The sequence below is a fragment of the Dromiciops gliroides genome, chromosome 3 (genome assembly GCF_019393635.1).
Source record: "Dromiciops gliroides isolate mDroGli1 chromosome 3, mDroGli1.pri, whole genome shotgun sequence".
Classification (NCBI taxonomy): Eukaryota; Metazoa; Chordata; class Mammalia; order Microbiotheria; family Microbiotheriidae; genus Dromiciops; species Dromiciops gliroides.
Genome location: NC_057863.1, coordinates 380,546,563 through 380,569,761, shown reverse-complemented (window position 1 = coordinate 380,569,761; position 23,199 = coordinate 380,546,563). Strand labels below are relative to the sequence as shown.

At 37.5% G+C, this 23,199-nt stretch overlaps 1 protein-coding gene across 1 annotated transcript in view; it reads right to left on the bottom strand.

The window, feature by feature from the left end:
* Positions 1–23,199, bottom strand: part of NCKAP5 (NCK associated protein 5) — a 1,132,898-nt gene that overhangs the window by 50,524 nt on the left and 1,059,175 nt on the right. The window contains 2 exon segments of the mRNA XM_043991612.1: positions 12,674–12,810; positions 15,740–16,054. Coding sequence (XP_043847547.1) covers positions 12,674–12,810; positions 15,740–16,054 — 452 coding nt within the window.

Sequence of the window (23,199 nt, the reverse complement as noted above, 5' to 3'; positions counted from 1 at the left end):
CTTCTAAAATTCAAACCATTCAAAAACCAAACCAAACCAAACCAAAGAAACAAAGAAAAAACCCTCTAAAAACAAAGAGAAAGACCTGTCCAGTCTTACCTACTAAGAGGGGATTTCTCTGTGGTACTTAAGACCATTATGATGAGTTTAGTTTCAGTTTAACCTAATGCTGATTTTGCATATTACATAAATTTGTCATGTTTAAGTAATGTACCAGATGAATGCTTTAAAATAGATGCAACGTTGGGTGTATTTTCTATAATACCGCAAAAAACTGATTGTTCTATTAATAGCCAAAGTCCTTGGCCTTGAGAAGATAGGATGGCAGCATTTTTAAAAAATTCATCATCTCTGCATAATTAGTTGTGAATCTCTAAATATTCAAGCTAAGGAATTAGATGGGAGGTAGAACTGTGGTCCCTCAGCATCCCTTTTTAATATTGTTCTATAGTCATCATTTTCTTCGGTTTTTCTAATTACCGTAAAACCAATTGTTTTTATCTCAACTGACTTGGTTCTTTACTCTGTTGCAAATAATCTCTTCCAGATGAAGAAAGCATACTTATTGTTCAGGAAAGTATGAATGGATGATGTATTGAGTGTGCTTACACATTCCTCAAGAGTAATAAGGCACACTCCTCCTCCCAGTCTTGCGCAATGCTTGAATATTGAGCAGTGAGTACCCCTTTACCTTGTTGACATTCTTTTGAAGATGAGGTTCACAAATACTTAGGAAGGCCAAGGACTAAGTTTCTTGAACCACAGTGGTCTGAGGACTTCCTAGTCAAAGTCAAGGACTTGGTTGTAGCTGAGATATATTATAACTGTGGGACTTAAAACTGAGGAACAATGAAATATAAAACCATGATGGGGAATTGTGAGGTATTTAACCTAGAACTGCCTTTGCTGACAATACGTTATGTGGACCAAGTAGATAAACTCTCTAGAAATCCTCAGTGCTTCCCCCAATCTGGGACTCCAACCATATGGTGTCAGTACCTGGGGAACAGAAGGTCCTTTGGTTCTCTGAAGAAGGTGCAGCATGTGGGGCTTATTGGAGGAAAAAGGTCACTTGACTCTCCAGCTACCCCATGTGTTGTTCCTCTTGCAGGGGATGGCAATGAATGCCTAGGATTGCACTGTAAATTTAAAGGCCTATATAGGACCTTGGGGACAGTAGAGGCTCACTGGAGAGGCAAGAGGAGGTATCTTAAGTTTTTATGGACTCAAAAATGAGTCTTGCAATTTTTATTTGGTTAAATAAATTCTGCCCTATACTCATTATCTTGTCAGTCTGAGTATTTATATGGAAGTTAAGGACTTTCTATTCCACTCCCCCTCCTGTCCCCTTTGTGTATAAAACTAGATATGAGCTAAATTTTGATATGTATCCATGGTGTGAGGTGGGGCAGAACCTGGGTAGGAAAATTAAAAAAAAAATTTGTCTTATTTATTTCCAGGACCAAACTAGATCTATTTAAATATAGAATTAATTACAGTTATGGGCCATGGGTTGCATTTGTGAAATATGCAAGGGGCCCTGGTCTCTTCTCTGAATTTCAATGTCACATCTCCAACTGCATATTGGACATTTCAAATGGACTATCCCAATGGTACTTCAAACTCAACAGGCCAGAAACAGATCTTATAATCATTGCCCTTAAATCCTCCCCTCTTCCAAATATCCCTATAACTGTTGAGTTCACAACCTCAACATCCTCAACTCCTCACTCTACTCATCCTATATATCCAATCCATTGACAATTCTTGCCATTTCATATATGAAATATATCCTTTTCGACCCAGCAATTCCACTTTTAGGTCTTTTGCCCAAAGAAATCAAGGAAGGGGGAAAGGGACCCACATGTACAAAATTATTTATAGCTGCTCTTTACGTGGTAGCAAGGAATTGGAAGTTGAGGGGGTGCCCATCAATTGGGGAATGGCTGGACAAGTTGTGGTATATGAATACAATGGAATACTATTGTGCTGTAAGAAATGATGAGCAGGAAGAGTTCAGAGAAACCTGGAGGGTCTTACGTGAGCTGATGATGAGTGAGATGAGCAGAACCAGAAGAACATTGTACACAGTATCATCAACATTGAGTGTTGACCTACTGTGATGGACTATATTCTTCTCACCAAGGCAATGGTACAGAAGAGTTCCAGGGAACTCATGATAGAAGAGGATCTCCAAATCCAAAAAAAAAAAAAAAGAAAGAAAGAAAGAACTGTGGAGTATAGATGCTGATTGAACCATATTATTTCTTTTGTTTTGGGTGTTGTTGTTTTTTTTTTTTCTATTTTGAGGTTTTGCATCACTGCTCTGATTTTTTCTCTTGTAACAGGATTAATGCAGAAATAGGATTAGTGTTATTATGTGTATATATATATATGTGTGTATATATCTATATCTATATGTATATGTATAGAGATATATAGATATAACCTATATCAGATTACCTGCTGTCTAGGGGAGGGGGGAGGGAGGGGAGGGAGGGAGAAAAATATGAAATTGTAAAGCTTGTATAAACAAAAGTTGAGAACCATCTTTACATGTAACGGAAAAAATAAAATACCTTATACATTAAAAAAAAAAGAAATATATCCTTTTCCACTCACATAGCCACTACCTATTTAAGGACACCATTATGTCTTGCTTGGACTATTATAATACCTTTCTTTTTTTCAGACTGCTCAGTTTGTCACTTTCTCTTGACTACAAAGTAAATAAAGTTACTAAGGCTGCTGGAATGCACATAGATGACTAGGATATTTTTTAAAAATGTGGTTTCTTATATTAATTTTTGGTGTCTTGCTTTAAACATACAGATACACGGATATATTCATACAATTCAACTACTTCTATACTTAAGAAATCTGCCTAACCTGAGGGGTAAATGGGAAGGGGAAGGTTAAGGGAGATTAGAGGGAAAATGGGTGATACCCAGCGTAGGTCAGAAGCCAGAGCACCAGAAAAGGTGCTACCATTAAGGCAGAAAGCCCAGTACTTCTTTTGTTGGCTCACAACACACTACAGGTTACAGGGAATCATACCATAAACAAATTGTAAAGTTCCCGAGTGCTTGGGGGATTTCAATACAGTTGTCATGAATGGATGACTTGACTTCTGAAAGAAGAAGCTTGTTCATCAAAGACCAGGATGGTGGGGGAATCTCTTTTCCAAAAGCACTTCCTCAGCACTTTCATAGTAGCTATCGATGGAAGTATAATCCAGATACCTTTAGTTGAAGTTAAAGTCTTCTTTGCAGCATTTAAGGCTCCTCAGAAAGTGGCCACTTTCTACCTTTCTAGTCTTCTAACATTTTATTCTTCCATGCACTTCACAGTCCAGTGACAGTGGCCTTGCTAGTCTTCACATAGGATTATCTCCATCTTCCAACTCTGTGCCTTTGCATGGAATGCTCTCCCACATCACCTCCATCTCTTGACATCTCTAGTTTCCTATAAAGACTAAGCTCAAATGCTGTTTTCAGTAGGAAGGCGACCTTTCCTAGTTCTCCATGATACCTAAACCTTTCCCTCTAAGGTTCAGTTCCTTCTGCTCATAAGATCATGGAATGATAAACGTAGACTTAGAAGAGAATTTAGCATCCATCTAGTTCAAACTCTTCCTTCTGCAAATGAGGAAACTGAAGGCCAGGAAGATTAAATGAATTGTTGAATATCCCACAGCTATTAAGTTTCAGAGGTAGGAACTGAAGTTAGGTCCTCTGCCTTTAGAGGGAGTACTCTTTTCATTTACCTTTCCATATTCCTATTATTTATATTTTTGTCTCATATGTTGGTTTTTAAGCTCCTTGAGGAGAGGGAATTTTTTCCCTTTCTTTGTATCCCTAGCAACTTAGCACAGTGTCTGAATGTAATAGGTACTTAATAAACACTTGAAGATTATTTAATATTAATATTATTGGTTTAATATTAATATTTATTAGGCCTAGTCTGCTTGCCATATGGAGGTAAAGATTAGGATCGATGTCTCAAAATCATACCACAGAAGTGACATTTTGGGAGCTTGTCTAGGGCATTTTGATTTTTTTCTGCACTACCCAGGTCTTTTTTTTTTTCTGGGGCAATGAGGGTTAAGTGACTTGCCCAGGGCCACATAGCTGGGGAGTGCCAGGTCTTACTTAAAAGAATGTCAAATGCTTGTGTTCCTGGATACTGTATATTTTCTTTTACTAAAATTGTGCATTTTTTGGTGATAGAGTTTTAAAGATATGAAAATTAGGGCCCCATATTAGAGATTGCATTCTTCTTCATATTGGAAACCTACTGAGCATTTCTTCCCTGATAATCTGGTGTAGTTGGCAGTCATTTAGCAAGCAGACAAACATTTTGTATGAGGAGACATACTAGGTTTCGCATGTTTATCCTCTAGAAATAGAAATAAGATGTATAGCCCTACCTATAGACCTTACAGAATAGGGTAGGACAGTGGTGACCTCTTCAGCATAGTGCATTTTTAAAAATTCATGTTAATGTGTTCTGTTTTCTCAACAATATTATAAGCTACTTGAGGGCAACGATTATGTTTTATGTTGTTGCTGTTCAGGGGTTTCAGTGATAGCCGATTCTTCCTGACCCCATTTGGGGTCTTCTTGGCAATGATACTGGAGTGTTTTGCCATTTCCTTCTCAAGCTCATTTTACAGATGAGGAAATTGAGGTAAAAAGGGTGAAGTGACTTGTCCAAGATCACACAGTTAGTAAGTATCTGAGGCCAGATTTGAACTCAGGTATTCCTGACTCCAAGCCAGGCACTCTATCTACTGTGCCACCTAGCTGCCCAATCATATTTTGTACTTTTTAAGGACTGCCCTAATCCCAGTGGGTTGCATATAGATCAACTCTAGAGATAGGCTTTTAAAGAAAATATGTGTGTGAGGTTTTCCCATTCCCATTATTTGAATAATATCACATCTACATGCACCTGGTGGATATTACCAGAGAGGGGTCAACATGAGCAATTTAAGTGTTATCAGCATTTAAAAATCATTTTAATCCTTATTTTCTACTTTGCTTAGGTCAAAGCTAATTCCCCTTCTTCCCTTATTCTGTTGTGCACTAAAGGCCTTGATAGGCTTCCCTCTATTTTCACTTTATCCAGAGGTTAGGGTCTCATTGTTTCCATTCCATTCCCTAAACTGCCCTTCTCCCTTGATTTGAATCCTTACCAAGGCACCCACAAGCTCTTTTTTCCCTGTCAACTTTGTCTATGCCCACACCACCCCTAAGCCCTATCTAGTGGGAAGCAGCATTCATTCCCCCCCCCCCCCCCGCCCCACAGCTTGGCAAATTAGTGAGGAAATGAAGCCACAAAATTCATTTTCCCTGCTATCTCATCCACTGGCTTCCCTCTACAATAGCTCCTAAATTCTGCTCTCTCTGCTGACTTGGTGTTAACAACCTGGACATTTCCAAACATTTTTCAAAGTGAAGCTAAAGAAGCCAACCTTGAAAGAGAAGACAAGTATCTACCATTAGTGTTTTATGAGTTAATATGTGTGATTGGGGAAAACAGGTGACCTACCCATAATTTGCTTAATGTAAATGAGCAGACAGATACTGAACAAGGCACTTAATGTGGGGCAAAAAGCCACTCGATGCTTATAAATCAGTAGTCCTTATTTTTGGGGAGTAGGGGTGGGGGTGGGGGGAGAGAATGGAGCCAACAGGAATTGATTAAGTGCATACTATGCACTAGATACCAAGCAAGTACTTTGCAAATATTATCTCATTTAATCCTCACAACAATCTTGTAAAATAGATGCTATTATGATCCCTCTCTACAGTTAAGGAAACTAGAAAAATCAAGTGATTTGCTGAGGGTCATACAGCTAATAAGTGTCTGAAAACAAATTTGAACTCAGGTCTTCTTATTTCTTTCCCCAGAAGCCTCAGGGGAAATGGTGACAGTAAAATCCTAGGGGAGAGATGGGAGTAGGGGGGAGGCACCACTGGCAGCAAACATTCCCTTTTGCACTACAAATCCAAGGAAATAGTGTCTCTGTGACTAAGCAAGGTCAGTGGTAATAACAATGACTTGTAGATCTATGATGGAAGGCTGTTAAAATCTGTTGTAAAGGGGCAGCGAGGTGGCACAGTGCCCTGGATTCAGGAGGACCTGAGTTCAAATGTGGCCTCAAACACTTGACACTTATTAGCTGTGTGATCCTGGGCAAGTCACTTAACCCTCATTTTCCCGCCAAAGAAAACAAACAAAATCCCCCAAAACCAAAAATACCCCCCCAAAAAAGACCCCAAACATCAAACAAACAAACAAACAAAAAACTGCTGGTAAAAGCTGACACTTGCATAAAGCTTTAAGGTTTACAAAGCCCTTTACATATATCATCTAAGCCCTATGAGATAGCTACTACAGGTTTTATTGTTCCCATTTTAGAGATGATGAAACTCAGGACCATAGGGGTTAACTGACTCTTAAGGTTACATAGGTGGTTAATATCAGTGGTGGAATTTGAATTCAAATCTTCATAATTACCAAACCAGCATTATCCATTTTACCATGCTGCCTCTTCTTCCTTGTTATAATGCATTTAAAAAAAGATATCAGAATGAGTTCAGAAATATATTCAAAGTTGGAGATGACCATGTTAACAGTCAATCAGAGGGAGAAGACCCTTCATAAACAATATATAACTTCATGGACTATTTTCTGCTCCCCAACTCCTATTCTAAAAGTTTGAGATATACCACTTCCATTCAACTCTTAACTTGCTCAGTTTTGTTTTTTTTCTCACATACATTTTTCAACATTTAAGAGAAAAATTAGTAAGAGGGACTCAACCTACTGGAACAGTCCATGTTAAAATATACTTTAAAATGCAATCACATATTTATCAGTTTATTGTAGAAAATACTTTTTCCTATTATCATCAATCAATGCACATGAAACACTCTCTAGGATTCTGAAACAAGACATTCTGAACTAAAATAAAGCCTATTTTTCAAGATATTTCTGGGATATCTTTGACTTTCAATCACTTTTTTAAAAGCTGAGATTCTACTCCTGGTTAGACAAAAAAAGCCTTGTTCATCATTTTTGTTGGGGCTATACCATTCAAGCCTTCCAGACTTCTCTCAAAAACTGAACCATCTGACTAGATGCCAAAGCAGTAAAATTAAATGAAGCCAACCATTTTCCTGCTCTTTTCAAAGAGAGGTTGTCATAGTTCTGTGGGTAGCATGTGTAAAAATGGGCTATTCCCCTGATGGCTTTTAGGGCATCTGTTTATTGGCCCATGAAATGGAAAATGGTGGGGATGGGGGAAATGATTACTAACTATTGGGCTTGCACCTATGTTTTGCCTATAGCTATAACACCACTCTCCAGAAAGTCTTACCCAGTTGACTGCCAACATCATAATTTTCCCAGCCATTGAGCGCAAGTGTCCTAGCCCTGTCCAAGAACATATTGGTTATCATTCCTTACACATAACCATAGTTAGTATAAACTATAGAATAAGTGGAATTGGCCAAATGTGCTAGAATTTGGAGCCTTGCTAATGATAGGTACTCAGTGAATGCTCTCCATAGGGAAAAATAAATTAAATAACAGTAAACAACTTCCACAGGCAACATTAAACTGGGTGACATGTTCTGCAGCAGCTAAACAGAGGGTTGGATAAAGTAATAGACATGGAGTGAGAAAATCTGTGTTCATATCTTTATACACTAGGTCTCTTTTGACTCTGGGAAAGTCAATTAACATCTATCTCAGTTTTTTCATCTTTGTGGGTTTTTGCATCTTTTTCAGTTGTATCTGACTCTTCATGATGTCATTTGGGGTTTACTTGGCAAAGCAACTGGAGTAATTTGCCATTTCCTTCTCCAGCTCATTGTATAGATGGAGAACACAAGGCAAATAGGGTTAAGTGATTTGCCCAGGGTCACATAGCTATCAAGTGTCTGAGGCCATATTTGAACTCAGAAAGATGAGTCTTCCTGACTCCAAGTCTGGCACTCTATTCACTGAGCTACCTAGTGCCCCATTACTCATCTTTAGAGTGGTGATATTAATAGCACCAACTTCTCAGGGTTGTTGGGAGGATAAGATGACTTAGTATCTATAAAGAGCTTTGTGAACTTTAAAGTGTAACATAAATGCTAGCTATTATTTTTTCCCTCTAAAGTTTCCCTAAATGGAGGTTTTCTACCATATTACTCGTGCCTTGGTTTTAAAACTTAAATTTCTGGCAGAAGGAAGGGTATACACCAACCTTTTGAATGAAGAAAGCTCAAGCATATGAAGAGTTTTCAAATGTGGGTGAAGAGAAGGAAGGGTAATAGCAATATCTAAGGGGAAATATCTTGCATTCACTTGCATTAGGCATCTTCTTACTCTTCCCATCCTTATTTGAAACTCCCCTAAATGATCAAGGAGGCTGTAAGGGGCATGTGTTCTGACCTGTACTCTCTAAACTAGATGTAAAGACTGTGTTGGTATAAGTCCAAGATGGACACAGGCTTGCTCATACAGGATTTCTTTTCAGGATGTTCTTTGTCAGCTAAAGAAAGCTATTTAGTGATATCACAATTTACTGTTACTGTAGTGCTACCATGGACAAATATTTCAATTGCAGTAGGAGAAAGGACAGGTCAACAGAATACCCTTGTAAAGGTAGGTCAAGTAGATAAGTTAAATGTATCAGTGGGGAAAAATGAAAGAATAAGTTCAAAACTTTGGCTGGCATTGACTCTCAGAAAAGAGAAGAAAAAGCAAGTTCATTACTATATATAACTGAGTGCTCTGGCTGTGGTTTAACATCCTTTTTGCGAATTACATTTTCATCAACCCATTTTACATGAACCTTTAACCTTTACCGCTTAATAGGAAACAACTATTCTTTATGCAATTGTTTATGCAAATACTGATATTATTTCCCATCTTGGGGTAGTATATCTTTCAAATTTTCCTTTCTTCTATAAGGCATTTTCAAATTTCCTTCAGACTCAAGAACATCCTAGAACCTGACAGATTGACAGACAAGGAACTATTTTCAGGGTTCTGTCTCATTCTACCTTTAGTTAGACTATCATAGAATCCTAGGATATTTGAGTGGGAAAGAACCTTCAAGATCATCTACTCTAATGGTGCTAAATTTACAGATTAGCAACCTTAGAACCAGTACCTTGCTCAAGGTGACAAAGTATATTAGTGAAAGAATTAGGATTAGAACCAAGGTGTCCTTTATCTCCATTAAGAAAGCCTCGTGATGACAAAAAAGTTTCCCTTCTTTCTTCCCTTGCAAATATAAGTAGAATTATGAGCCAGACAATTAGGAAATATGGATGGTCAAGTCAAAAGCTCTCAACCTCCAAGCCCTAATTAAAGAGTAGCTCTTGCTACTGTGGGGATCAATTTTTAATTGGGGAGTGTTAGCTAAGCGGCTTGCCGCAATATTGGGGCAAGGAAGGAGATCAGCAGCCTCTCTCAAAACAGAACAGGATTTATTTTAACAAGAATGAACTTAAAAAAAAAAAACCAACACAAACAGGATCAGTAGGATCAAGGGAAAGGAAATAAAATGGGGAAAGGGAAATTATACAACCTCAAAAGGTACCACCGCCCAGGAATCAGCTGAGAATACACAGCAAAACTCCCGTCATTCCAGCGTCCAGCTGGAATGCCCAATTCTCCTCCCCCAATCCCAGAAAAACCCCACACAACCCCAGCCAATGGTATGGCCACTCTGACAGTCACGTGACTGTCTTCACTAGGCTTCCAATCATTATAATTTTGCCAGGCCCATGTAGGCATTGGTGAGTGGTGATGATGTGAGGTGCCAGCGCCATAGCAATAGCTACAACCAGTGGGTGGAGCACCATGCGGTTTACAAAGCCCCAGGCCAGTGCGCACTGAGACATAAAAACCTCAAATAACAATTAATTCTTTACACTACTCTACCAAAATCAGGATTTAAGAAATGATGCTTCCTCTGAAATCATTCAGCCTGTTATTTTTTTTCCATGTTAGTGTAGCTCCTTTGTATGATTAGCCTATCAGGACTCCTCAGATCAATGTCAATACATAAGAAACAAAGAGTGGCCTTGGGTTAGTAGGCCACTAATAAACTCAAGTCCTGTCTTTGAGGTATTTCAAAATGCCTAGAATCCATGTAAATTGCAAATGCACAAGAAAGACATTGTTATTTTTTCCCGCTCAAATTACATGTCACATCTCATTTGAAAAAGAAAATCATAGTTGTATTTTTCAATTCTTAATTTTGTAAGCTAGGGAAAATTGAGTGATGTATAATAACTATTGCCTATCATGTCACAAAACAATCCCTTAAGAATCACCAATGTATTTGGAAATAAAGGAATATAGATCATATTTTGAGACAGCTTTTCTTCTCCTCTCCATTGTATCTGTAGGGAGTTGCCAAGTAGATCTCTTGTAATTTTTTTAATGTCTCCAAATGAAGATTTTCTCTGCCAATTTCAGCCCAAAGCAAAATATAGTGAGGGAGTTTCAACCTCATAAACAGAGCCATTCATAAAAGGGAGGCTAACGGGCCCATAGCCACAGCAGCATGACTGTAATATAGAGTTTAGAAAGCTCTGTCCATAGCTCATTGGATGATTTAACTCACCAAAGTATGTAATTAAAAACCAAGTTATCTTTATAGTTATTCTGTTATTACTGAGATAACTCAATTGAGGACTCCTTTGGAAATTCCAGACTCAGAAATAAACTCCTTACAGATAGAATGGCAGTGTCAGGAGCACAGTAAGGGAAAATACACTGATGTCCCCAGGCAATTTGCACCTACAATTACTGCACCCACTAGTAGACTAGATCTCAGGAGGAATATTGAGCTAAAATGTAAATTCAAGATGATCCATTCAATGACAGGTATCATTAGCTGTTCCCCATATGGACAGATGCTCCCCATATGGACCCAATGTGCTCACTGTTCATTACTTGGCTTGCTGCTCTTCATCACATGCCCTAACATTCCCTTTTAGTTCCAAAATCATTATTTTCATAATCCACTTCACTGTATCTATCGCTGCCACTGCTGGTGGAGTAAGTACCCACTTTGGGTACCTTGTCCTAAATGAGCAAAGCAAGGCTGTTAAGATTAATCACATGAATCCAAATGGGGCAGAACATTCCAGGAAAATGGGGAAATTTCCTTTTCATCTGTCACTGTGTCCAAAAAGTTCCAAATTCTATTCCTCATTGCTCCTTCCCTCCCTCCTTCCTCAAGAAGAAAAACTGGTGATCTGGTCACTTGCTTCAAGATAAGTTTGCTAGCACGTTCAATTAGCAAGTTTACAGAAATGACCAGTGTAGTAATTAAGCTATCAACCCCAAACTGCCATTGTCCTGGATGCTGGGAAGTTCCCATAGTTACCAGCTCAGCATTCTGTATGTTTCTTTAAAGGGACCAACTTTTCCCAAGTACCTATTATTTGTGCTCTTCTGAGCCTAATGGTTTGTTTATTTAACTGTCCTCATTAGAGACTCTTAGTACATCAAAAGCGTATTTAAGAAATAAAAGGAAAAAACAGTAATTAACCTTGGGAACAAAAAAAGTAAACATTGACACAGTTTATCACTTTTCTTGGTTCAATATGCCCCCTTCTCTCCCCCAGCCCTTCCTCACATGTAGGAATGAGGGGGTTAGGGGTGGGATATACTGAGTCCTAAAATGATAGGAGCTGCCAGGAAGCTAAACCTCTATTAAGAATTGGAATTGGCTTAAACAGGTATAATCTATGACTGTACCAGTTGTGGATGGATACAAGTTGTTTGACTGACTAGCCTCCTTTCCTTTACAATCCACAAACACGCATCTTTTCTGATTCAGAGAGGATGCCACTGACAGTGATAACTCCATGTGTGGAGGTACAGCAGAAGAAAGCTATGCCAGATGAACAGTCTTTCCTCACTGTGTTTGATTTGTGACGACAACTCCTGCCTGCAGTCTGTCACTCTTTTGGACTCTCTCTCATGTGAACAGTGTGCCTGAAGCCTATACACAAAAAGAGCCTCCTCCCACCCCTATCCCCCGTCCCCAGTCATAATAGATGGTTCCAGGGCAGCTGGCTGCCTTGTCTGCCTTCTCTGCTCCTGTAGTTTCTCGGCTGCCAAATTTTTAATACTTTAATGAAAGCAAAGGACCCAATGTTGAGCCAGCTTCAGTTCTCCCAGCTATGAGATGGGGATACCGTGCCTGCTCTACCTACCTCTGAGAGGTGATATAAATATAAATGAGATAAGAGAGATACCAAATGCATCCTGTTAAGTGGTACCCTATGGAGCTTCTACAATCCCTAAACTATTCAGGGAAGAATCTATGCTTTTCTGGTTTAAGGACAATGAAATTACTCCAGGCTATTTGGAGTAAGATTATAGAAAACCAAGATGTCACCACCATCTGAATGCAGGGGGAAAGAAAGACTTTTCAATGATATTGTTCAATAATGGCTGTATTATCCTCATTGGTTTTTCTTGTTCATATTCCTTTTTGCCACCACCAGAGAGTGAAGCATTGGCATTGATTTCAAATTATACTTAATTACATAATGCTAAAAAATACTTTTGTTAGAGCTTCCTTTTTTCTTTTTTGGTTAGGTTCACTGGTTACCGCAATATTTGCTTTCGTTCTTCATCTTACCTGCTGTTGAGTCTTGGTGGTTTTGTCACTGTTCCAATTAGGGAGATTTGTCTCATTTTCCATTGTTTTCCCAGTATATTCAAATGATGTCTGAGGGCTCAACTCTGTTTCATTTTGCCTTTGCAAGTTATTTATTCCTGAATGAAGAAATTGATATTAAAACTATAAGTCAGAGATTATAAACTCTTTGAGGGCAGGGGCTACCTTTTTGCCTTTTTGTGGGTAACCCTAGCACTTAGCATAGTGCTGGGTCATAGTAAACACTTAATGAATATTTATTGGGTCATTGATTGATTGATTATTTGATTGAGGTCAGCATTCATCTTACAAATATCTTTGAAAAGGAGTTGGGTTAAGGCATAACAAAAAAATTAAGTACTGTCAAAACTAGCTGGCTATCTGGTATTTTATTAACTACTTACTAGAAATCATTCATACTTAGGGTGTAACAATAACCACAACCCATAATGACTGCATTACTCCTTGGACCTGCTAAGCTTTGGGGATACAAAGACAAATCTGAAGCAGCCTCTGTCCTCAAGGAACTTACCTTCTTCTCTGGTGGAGGGGAGCTGATACAACATGTGGACAAGTATAGGAATAAACTAAGTAGGGGGCATCTGGGTAACATAATAGATAAAACATGGGCCCTGGATTCAGGAGGACCTGAGTTCAAATTCAGCCTCAGACATGACACTTTCTAGCTGTGTGACCCTGGGCAAGTCACTTAACCCTCACTGACCCAAATAATAAATAAATAAGCAAACAAATGAACAAATAAATAAATAAATAAATGAACAAACAAAAAAATGAATAAATGAATAAACAAATAAATAAATGAACAAACAAATAAATGGATAAATGTATTAATAAATAAATAAGTGGATGAATAACTAAATAAATAAATAGGTAGATGAATATGTAAAGAAATAAATAAATGAGTGAATGCATGGATGAATAATAAATAAATGAAATGAAATGAACACATGGTGATAACTCAAGGCACTGAAAAATACTAAAGTGCCATTACAGAAAAGATTAAACCATTAAAGAAAACATATCCATTTTATAAAATCATTCCTTAAGAGCTACTAGGGACCTAGAGACCATTATTTCCAAACTCATCATTTCCCCAAAACTGAGGCCTAGAGAAGCTTGCTGAAAGTCATAGTAGTAAACCCAAAATTTGAACCCAGGTCCCTTGACTTTAATGTCATTGCCCTTTTTAAAAAAAAATTTTTTTTCTTTTTTATTCAACAAACTAATGTCTGGGAATTCTTGTCCCTGAGACTATCAGATGAAAAAATAAATTGCTGCCTCCCCTTCTACAGTCATCAAGATGAAAGGTCATGAAATTCCTTTCTGAAGAAATCTTCATGTAAGGAGAAGTTATAGTAATTTTGTTTTGAATACAACTATAAGATTTATGCAGTAACTTCATATACTAATATAGGGAAAGATAAAAATTAATCTGAAGACAAACACACAAACAGGAAGGGAAAGCTCTCATGATAGCACACATATGTATGTATGTATGTACGTATGCATGTATCTATTTATATACATATATAATTAGCAAATTAGTAATGCTTCTGGAAGTCAGTGGCAAAGAAAGGGCTGGAATGGGTGAGAAGAAAACATCTGGGGAATGTGTTGACCTAACATTCTACCATATACCACTTTTTAACATCTTCTCATGACAATTTAATTAAGACACAAACCTTAGAATGCTAGTGCCGTGAATATTAGCAAGAAGATCAGAACTATCTTCCCACTCTCCACTTCTTATGAAGCAATTCAATGCTTGCAGTTTCTATTCAATTTGTTATAATGACAGTGTTTAATCATGGAGTCTGGTCTACAGCACACTTCTGAATTGAGGTCACACATGTGACTATTCAAGCATGGAGCACATAATCTATAACTAAGATTTCTTCTCTGAATCTCTGGAAGCTGTGCCATTAATTAACTACATTTATTTTTTTAAAATAATATGCATTAAAACTGTCTTAAGTAGGGCTTTGAGTTGAAATGAGCAGAAGAGTTTGCAGTGAAGCAGAGTTTTTGCATTCTTATAGATGGGCAGGATTCTGTTCAGGGAATATTGCAGTCAGAATTACTCAAAGATATTTAATTAAAAGCTTTCTCTTCTAATTTCTCACAAACCTATGATGCAGTCTATATTTGTGGTTCCATTTTAATCACCAAATCATGGGTGAAACTCTTCAACCTAATACTTCACTTCATTTGCTGACTAGATACAATTACTTGTGTGAGGAATGCATCATAAACCATACAAGTTAAAAATCATTTAGTGTCACCCTGGGCTGCAATAAATATGTTTAATCTGTAGTGTGTGATGAAAAAACTTTGAACTTTAAACTATTCCTGCCTTTAATCATAATAGCTGGTTTCAACTGACTGCAACTTCCCATGGAACTACACACTTTGGAAAGCTCCAGTTTCACTTGATTGCAGTTAATGTACAATCACTGCTGATACATCAAAATAAACCTTTTATGATCTGGCATATAAATATATTTGTACAGAATAAGAACATGTCAGAAGACATATGTTTATAGTTAGAGGGCAAACAACATTTGAATTAAATTTATGTCTTGAACCCAAACTGTTCCATATTCAAAGTTCAGTTCTGTAACTAAAGATATGTGTGTGTGTGTATTATCTATCATTCTATCTGTCTATCTATCTATCTATCTATCCATGTTTATACTATGTATACAATGTTTTACTTTTACATGGTAGGAACAAATATCAAGATTTTATTTAATGGAAGAGATTTTATTTTCCTTAGAAGCAAGTGGCATGACCTTATTCAAACCATTTTATTTTATCTTCTAGACTATAGCTAAATTTTCTGAGCATCAACATTTCCATCTGGTCTAGGTCACATACTTGTTCACCTTAGACAACCATACTGGGAACCTTTTCTGCCACATATTTTACATTTTTGTCAACGAGTGCATTATTATGGGATATCTGCTAATAATACCAGACACCAGGGCAGGAAAGCAACCTAATTTGAAAGGTAATTGGCATTTTTACCTGAGGAGGCTGGTTTGGGGAGGCGACTTTGAAAAGGTCGAATACCTTTGGCAGTCATGATGGGATCAGATGTGGAATGAACAATGATGCTTTCTAAGGAGCCCTGGCTATTTGCTGCAGAAGGCACTTCTCGTTCAAGGGTTTTGGCTTTGATGGGGGGAGCTGAAGGAAGGGTTTCCTGGAGAGACAGTAAAGGTTCAGATTCTGTAGAAGGGTCTGGTTTGCATGCATGCCGTCCAGTGGAACGATTTCCCGAGTCTGGGAGTGGGAAGGTTCCTATCCCACTGTCCAATGTTCTCATCTGGCAGCTAGACTCTAAAATAAAACAAAATTGTGTGATGAGAAAGATCTAGACAAAAAGAAACAGGGTACTTAAACAGTGAAAATGATGGTTGGGGGGAAAAGGGTACCTGGAAAGAAAGCCTTTCGGGAAAGAAAAAAATAATTAATATAAGGAAATAATTTTAGTTGTAAAATCGATTTCCATTGTGATGTACATGAAGTATCCATTTATGGGAACCTTCCATTCAAAGAGTATTAAGGAAGTAAAGCCAAACAACAGTGAAGAATTAAGGCATTTTTATGGTCCTCAGCTTTTCTAGAGAAAAGGAAAATTAATTGGAGAACATAAAGTGCCTTGTATTCCTCTTTTATAATCTTGGAAAAATGTTGCATCTACCAATTAGATAAAATTCATCATTGAAATACTAATGATAACTAGGCTTAAAGGCAAATTAATTTGATTTACTAATAAAATAATTGCATTCTTTTGACCTAGATTAATATTAATCATATAATCAAATTTAAGGCATCCTTTGGCCTTCTTTCACTTGCCTCATCAAGATAAGCAATTCATGTGTTGTCTTTGCCTCCAGCTCTTCCTTATTCTTTGAAATATATATCAGTATTTTTTCACTTTGCCCCAGCTATTCAAGGATTCATTGGTTTCATTGGTGGAGTCATTACAATCTGCACCATTGGAGATCATAACCCCTCAACAGTTTGGTAGATTGTCTTTAAGAATTTTGGTTGAACCAAAATTATAAAAAAAAAAGCAGAAAACTGGGAAAAAATTTTTGAAACAAGTATTTCCGATAAAGGTCTCATGTCTCAAATATATAGAGAACTGAGTTAAATTTATTTTAAAAAATACAAGTCATTTTCCAATTGACAAATTATCAAAGGATATGAATAGGCAGTTTTTAGACAAATAAATCAAAGCTATCTATAGTAATATGAAAATGTCAATATGACTTGTGACATACAGTCATATGAAAATATCTAAATATCTAAATCACTATTGATAAGAGAAATGCAAATTAAAACAACTCTGATGTATCATTTCACACCCATCAGAGTGGCAAATATAATGAAAAAGGAAAATGTTGGATGCTGGAGGGCATGTGGGAAAACTGGGATGCTAATCCACTGTTGGTGCAGTTGTGAATGGATCCAACCATTCTGGAGAGCAATGTGGAACTATGTGCATACCTTGTGAACCAGCAATACCACTGCTATGTTTATATCCCAAAGATATCCCCTAAAAGAGAAAAATACCTATTTGTACAAAAATATCTATAGGAGTTCTTTTTGTAGTGGCTAAGAATTGGAAATCAAAGAAATGCCCCTCAATTGGGAATGATTAAACAAATTGTAGTATATGATTGCAATGGCATATTGTGTTATAATAAATGACAAACAGATGATTTCAGAAAGGTCTGGAAAGACTTATATGAACTGATATATAGTGAAGTGAGAAGAATGAGGAGAATGTTGTGCATAGAGACAAGAATATTTTTTGATGAAGAACTGTGAATTACTTAACTATTCTCAGAAATATAATGATCCAAAACAATACCAAAGGACTAATGATGAAGCATACTATCTACCTCCAAAGAATTGATATTGATTGGACATAGATGGAAGCATGCTATTTTTTATTTTCTTCATTTTTTCTTTTCTTCAAGTTTTCTTATACAATATGACTAATATTGTAATCTTTTACATAATTGCACATGTATAACCTATATCTGATTGCTTACCAACTCAGTGAAGGGGGAAGAGAGGGTGGGAAGGAGGGATAGAATTTGGAACTCAAAACTTTAAAAAAAAATCTATTTAGTATTATTTAAAAAACAAAAATAAAAAAGAATCATGGTTGAAGTAGAGAAATGCAAATTAAAAGAACTTTGAGATACCAACTCACATCTAAAAGATTGGCTAAAATAATAGAAGGGAAAATGACAAATATTGGCGGGGATGTTGAAAAATTGGGACAGGAATTCACTCTTGGTGGAACTGTGAAATGATCCAACCATTCTGGAGAACAATCTGGAATTATTCCCAAAGAGTTATAAAACTGTGTATAACATTTGACTCAGTAATACTACTATTAGGTCAGTTTTCCAAGATGATAAGGGGGGGGAAAGAAACATATGTTCTAAAATATAGTAGTTCTCTTCATGGTAGCAAAGAACTGGAAATTGAGGGGATGCCCATCAATTGGGTAATGCCTAAACAAGTTGGAGTATAGGATTGTGATGGAATGCTATGGTGCTTTAAGAAATGATGAGCAGAGGCAGCTAGGTGGCCCAGTAGACAGAGCACCGGCCCTGGATTCAGGAGGACCTGAGTTCAAATCTAGCCTCAGACACTTAACAATTACTAGCTGTGTGACCCTGGACAAGTCACTTAATCCCAATTGCCTCAGCAAAAAAATTAATTAAACAAAAAAAGAAATGATGAGCAGGTTGATTTTAGAAAAAACATGGAAACATTTGCATGAACTAATGAAGAGTGGAATGAGCAGAATCAAGAGAATGTTGCATACAGTAACAGCAATATTGTTAGAATAATTGTGAATGACTAAGCTATTTTGAGTATCATAAATATTCAAATCAACAACAAAAGACCCATGAAGGAAGATGCTATCAATCTCCAGAGAAACTACATCTCTGTCAAATGTTGATCTTCTCTAGTGTAGGGTAGGTAGGGAAGGAGACAGTTCAGTATTTTAAAAGTAAAATAAATTAAATTAAAAACAAAAAAATTAAAAGATAATAAAGAGTTTTGGCTGAAAGAGCTCTAGGAGCTAGGTGGCTTAAGTGTCAGTCAATAAACTTTTTTTATTAATTACCTACTATGTGCCTGGCACTGTATTAAACACTGAGAATACAAAAACAGGCAAAAGACAGTCCCTGCTTTCCAGTAGATGGACTCTGAATCAGAAAGAACTGAATTCAAATCTGGCCTCTGACATTTATCAGCTGTGTGACCCTGTGCAAATTATCTAACCACTATCTACCTTGATGTCCTCATCTGAAAAATGGGCATTATAATAACTCCTACCTCCCAAAGTTGTGAAATTCAAGTAACAAAACACATGTAAAGTGTTTTGCAAACGTTAAGGCATTATTATCATCATCATCATTCTGAATCTCTCTGAACTCACTAGATTAGCCCTGAAACAATATATATCTTGTCACTAGGCCAGCACTTGAAGATTTCCAGCTCTATAGGACTTGCTGAATTTGTGCTATGCTGGCATAGGTGTAGAAAATCTGGGGTCACCTCCATGTCATCATGAGGTATCATGAGTTACTTTGTCAAACATATTACATACTCAGAAATATATGTGTATATACATATTTATATGTACATGGAGACATACCTACATATATGTAGTAATATCTAAAACATTATTGCAATTTTAACTTCCAAAATGATGACTTTTTTTGTCCTGAGTGAGTGGCTTAGTTGCTTCCAAGACCCAGCTGTCATCTAAGATGAACCTTGGATAGAAGAAAAATTTTGAACAAAGCATCTTATTTCATAAGCAAACCAGGGAAATTGAGTATTTATATTGCTTGAGTTATCTTGAATGACATTTTAAAAAATGAATGTGAGCACCCTGAGGACAGGAAACTGTTTTTTAATAAATGCATGTAGATTGATTGAAAATGGAAAATCAACCATTTATTTACTTTTTAATTACTATGTGCTCAGCCTGGTGTTAGGCACCTTGGGACTTATAATAGCAGCATAATACATAGTCTCCAGCCCTTGAGACCCTTATAGTCCAATTAAGGAGAGAAGGCTAACTCACATAAAATAACAGTAAACACCACAAACAGAATATAACTAAGTGCTAAAATGTGTGTCACAGACAGACTGTAATTGCTTTAGAAATAGAGAGAGGAGGAAGGAAGATCTGGGAGGACTAAGGGGATTAGGCCTGATGGACAAGGTGGGACTTGACCTGGTCCTTAAATGATAGACCTGATTTAGGAAAATAGAGGGTGGGGTGGGTGTGAAGAAGAGAGCATTCTTAAATGGTGATATGGAAGTCTGGGATGTAAGTAAAGGGATAGTGAGGAGATGAGCTTTACTAAAACAGATAAGGGAAGGGATGGGAATAAGTGTATGTGTGTGTGTGTGTGTGTGTGTGTGTGTGTGTGTGTGTGTGTGTCCGTGTCTATCTAGTTAGGTATTGTGCTAAGCACTTTACAAATATTATCTCATTTGACCTTCACAACTCTAGGAGTCAGGTGCTATTATTATCCTCATTTTACAGATGAAGAAACTGAGACAAACAGAGGTTAAGTGACTTGTCCAGGGCCACCCATCTAGAAAGTTTCTGAAGCTTGGATTTGAACTCAAGTCTTTCTGACTCCAGGCCCAGTGCTCCCTAGATAAAACAGGTAGGACAATGTACAGCCAGATTAATGATCTTGAAAGAAGACCAAACAGTTATGGTCTTATGTTATAAGCAATTTCATATCATGAGAGGCAGCGGTTTAGTGGTTAGAGTTGGCTCTGAGACAGGAAGAGCTGGATTCAAGAACTACCCCTAACCCAAGCTGGCTAGATGACCCTAGACAAGTAGCTTAATCTCTCTGTGCCTCAGGGGCATCTCTCTGACACTCTAAATTGCAGAGCAGCTGCCAAAGTGAATTAGGGAATTTCCTCTTGGGGTGTTCCAGACACCAATGACACAGATTCATTCACACACACACACACCAACAACCAAAAACAAAGAAAAAAAACAAAACCAAAAAGGCAAGAAGATACTGGTCTGATTCCCACTTTCTGCTACTATGTCCATAAAATGCTATATTTCTGCCATTTAAGAATGGCAAATTCCACAGAGCTTACTTATGATGTAATTAACAAGATCAGTTCAAACTTACATAGTGTTTTCAGTTCACAAAGCACTTGTATTTCAGTCCCATTTTACAGATGATTATATTAAGGTACACATAGAATGGGTGATTTATTTAAGGAAAATAGTAGACTTAATTAAGTCTGGAAGCCAAGACTGGTACTTGAACTCTTAACTTTGACAAACTGTTAGGGCAACCAAAGATGTGTTTCCCTATAAAAGTAACTAAGTAGTAAAGTTTCCATGATAATAAGAAGTTTGTTGTTGTTTGTCCTTCGTTTTTTTTTTGGGGGGGGGGTGAGGCAATTGGGGTTAAGTGATTTGCCCAGGGTCAGCTAGTAAGTGTCAAGTGTCTGAGGCCTGATTTGAACTCAGCTACTCCTGAATCCAGGGCCGGTGCTTTATCCACTGTGCCACCTAGCCTCCCCTGTCCTTCATTTTTGAAGAGGAATGATGACATCCTAGGCTGTTGTCTTGACTCATGGATGAATTGGATTTAAATAAGGCAGAGTTTCACGGAGTCTTCAGCCTCACTCTCTTTTCCACAGTCATAAAAGTCCAGTGGGAAGACAAAAGTCAAGATGACTTGTGATGGCCCAGGGTACAGTGAATAACTTTGGCATCTTCAAAGTCTGACTAATCTCTAAGCACATTGCAGCACCTGCTTCAGCTGTATTCACAGTTATTGGAACAAATTCTTATCATTCACCATTCCTCCAGGGGAAGTCTTCACATGCTTTAAGTAGACACCCCTCTAACTCACTGATAGCTTTGAAGCCCATCATTACTCTCAACCTTGTTTAGCCTATCCGCTGAGATGGTTTATCAGGGCATGGCTGCTATGCATGGAGCCATGGGTAAGAGTTGAGTGCCAGGTAGACACCAAAGGTAGGTGAGCAGCCCCAAAAAGGACTAAGAAGCCCTCAAGTCAGAGGTACTAGTCCCAAGTCCAGAGCATGGAAGCTAGCTCACTTAAAGCTCATATTCTCCAAAAAGTCAAGTGCCCATAAAGAGTGAAGATGAGGTAGAGGAGATTACAGGAGGAGGAAGCAGACAAGTATACAATGTAATAAAGATTATCTCTGAAATCGGAGAATCTGGGTTTCAATCCTTCCTCTTATGCCTGTTCTGTAGGTGTTTGGGCAAGTCACTAAATTGCTGAGTGTCTCACTTGCTCATCTATAGAATGAAGTAGTTGGATTGACTCAAACTTCCTTTTCAGTTTTAGACTATGATCTGATATTGAACAACTTTACAGTATAGACAGCTCTTAATGATCTAGGAATGGATGATATGTTCTGTGTAATATCCAGAAGTGTTCTGATAATTGGATTAGTCTCAGGAAATTGTAGCATATCAGTTTTGTAAGGTATAAGGCTGAGGGTCATCCAGAATTCTAAACTGAATCAATCAGAGGGATGGATTAGATGTGCAGAAGGTCTAGACATCTGAATCAATGAATGGTATTTCAAGTAGGTGAAGAAACTCTCATACTCTGTGGGTTTTCTATAAAATACCAAGTCTATTTGAAACCTAGCATTTGATTATCTGGAAGTTTTGCAGAAAGAGCCATTCCAGTAGAGCTTCTGAGAGATAATTGCTTAATGGAAGTAGAGAGAAAAGAGACAAAGACTCATCTTTTCCTCATTCTCCTTAATCAAAAAGGAGTCTTTATGAACTTTGAAAAGTTGGAGGATTTAGGCTTCTCATCTTGCTTCTAGCAGCATCCCAGGAAATGACTGACACAGTGTCTCCATTGAATGAAATGGACACACACAGCTTCAGGACCCCATAGGAAGTTCAGCAGAAAGCTACGGTGTCTCAAAGGATTCCACAGAGGAGAAAAACAGGATTTCCAATAATCAAGAGATATTAGTTTACTTCTTTGTTAAATGAGCCCTATAAGATGAGCCCATTTTCTACTAGACTATATTCCTGTGGAAAATTATATTATATCCTTTTTTTTTTGAGGGGGGGCAGGATTTTGTACCAACTGTTATTGTTATGCAGTTTGTTTTTCCTTACAATAAATAGTAAATTAAGTCTGGATGACTGATAATGACGAAAGCAGAACAATGAGAAATTGATCTAAAGCCTTAGAAACCTACCCCTCAGCTCCTCAGTGTCTCCTATTTTTTTCAGGTTAAACATTTTTATTTATATTTTTCTGTTCCGATCTCTATCCCTCCTTCCCTCCCTCCCTCCCCTACTCCCTCCCTTCAGGGTCTCTGATAACCCCAAGTGGGGAAGTGGCCAACTACCTTCTGAGGACCCATCTTGCCAGTGCAAATGGGGATTT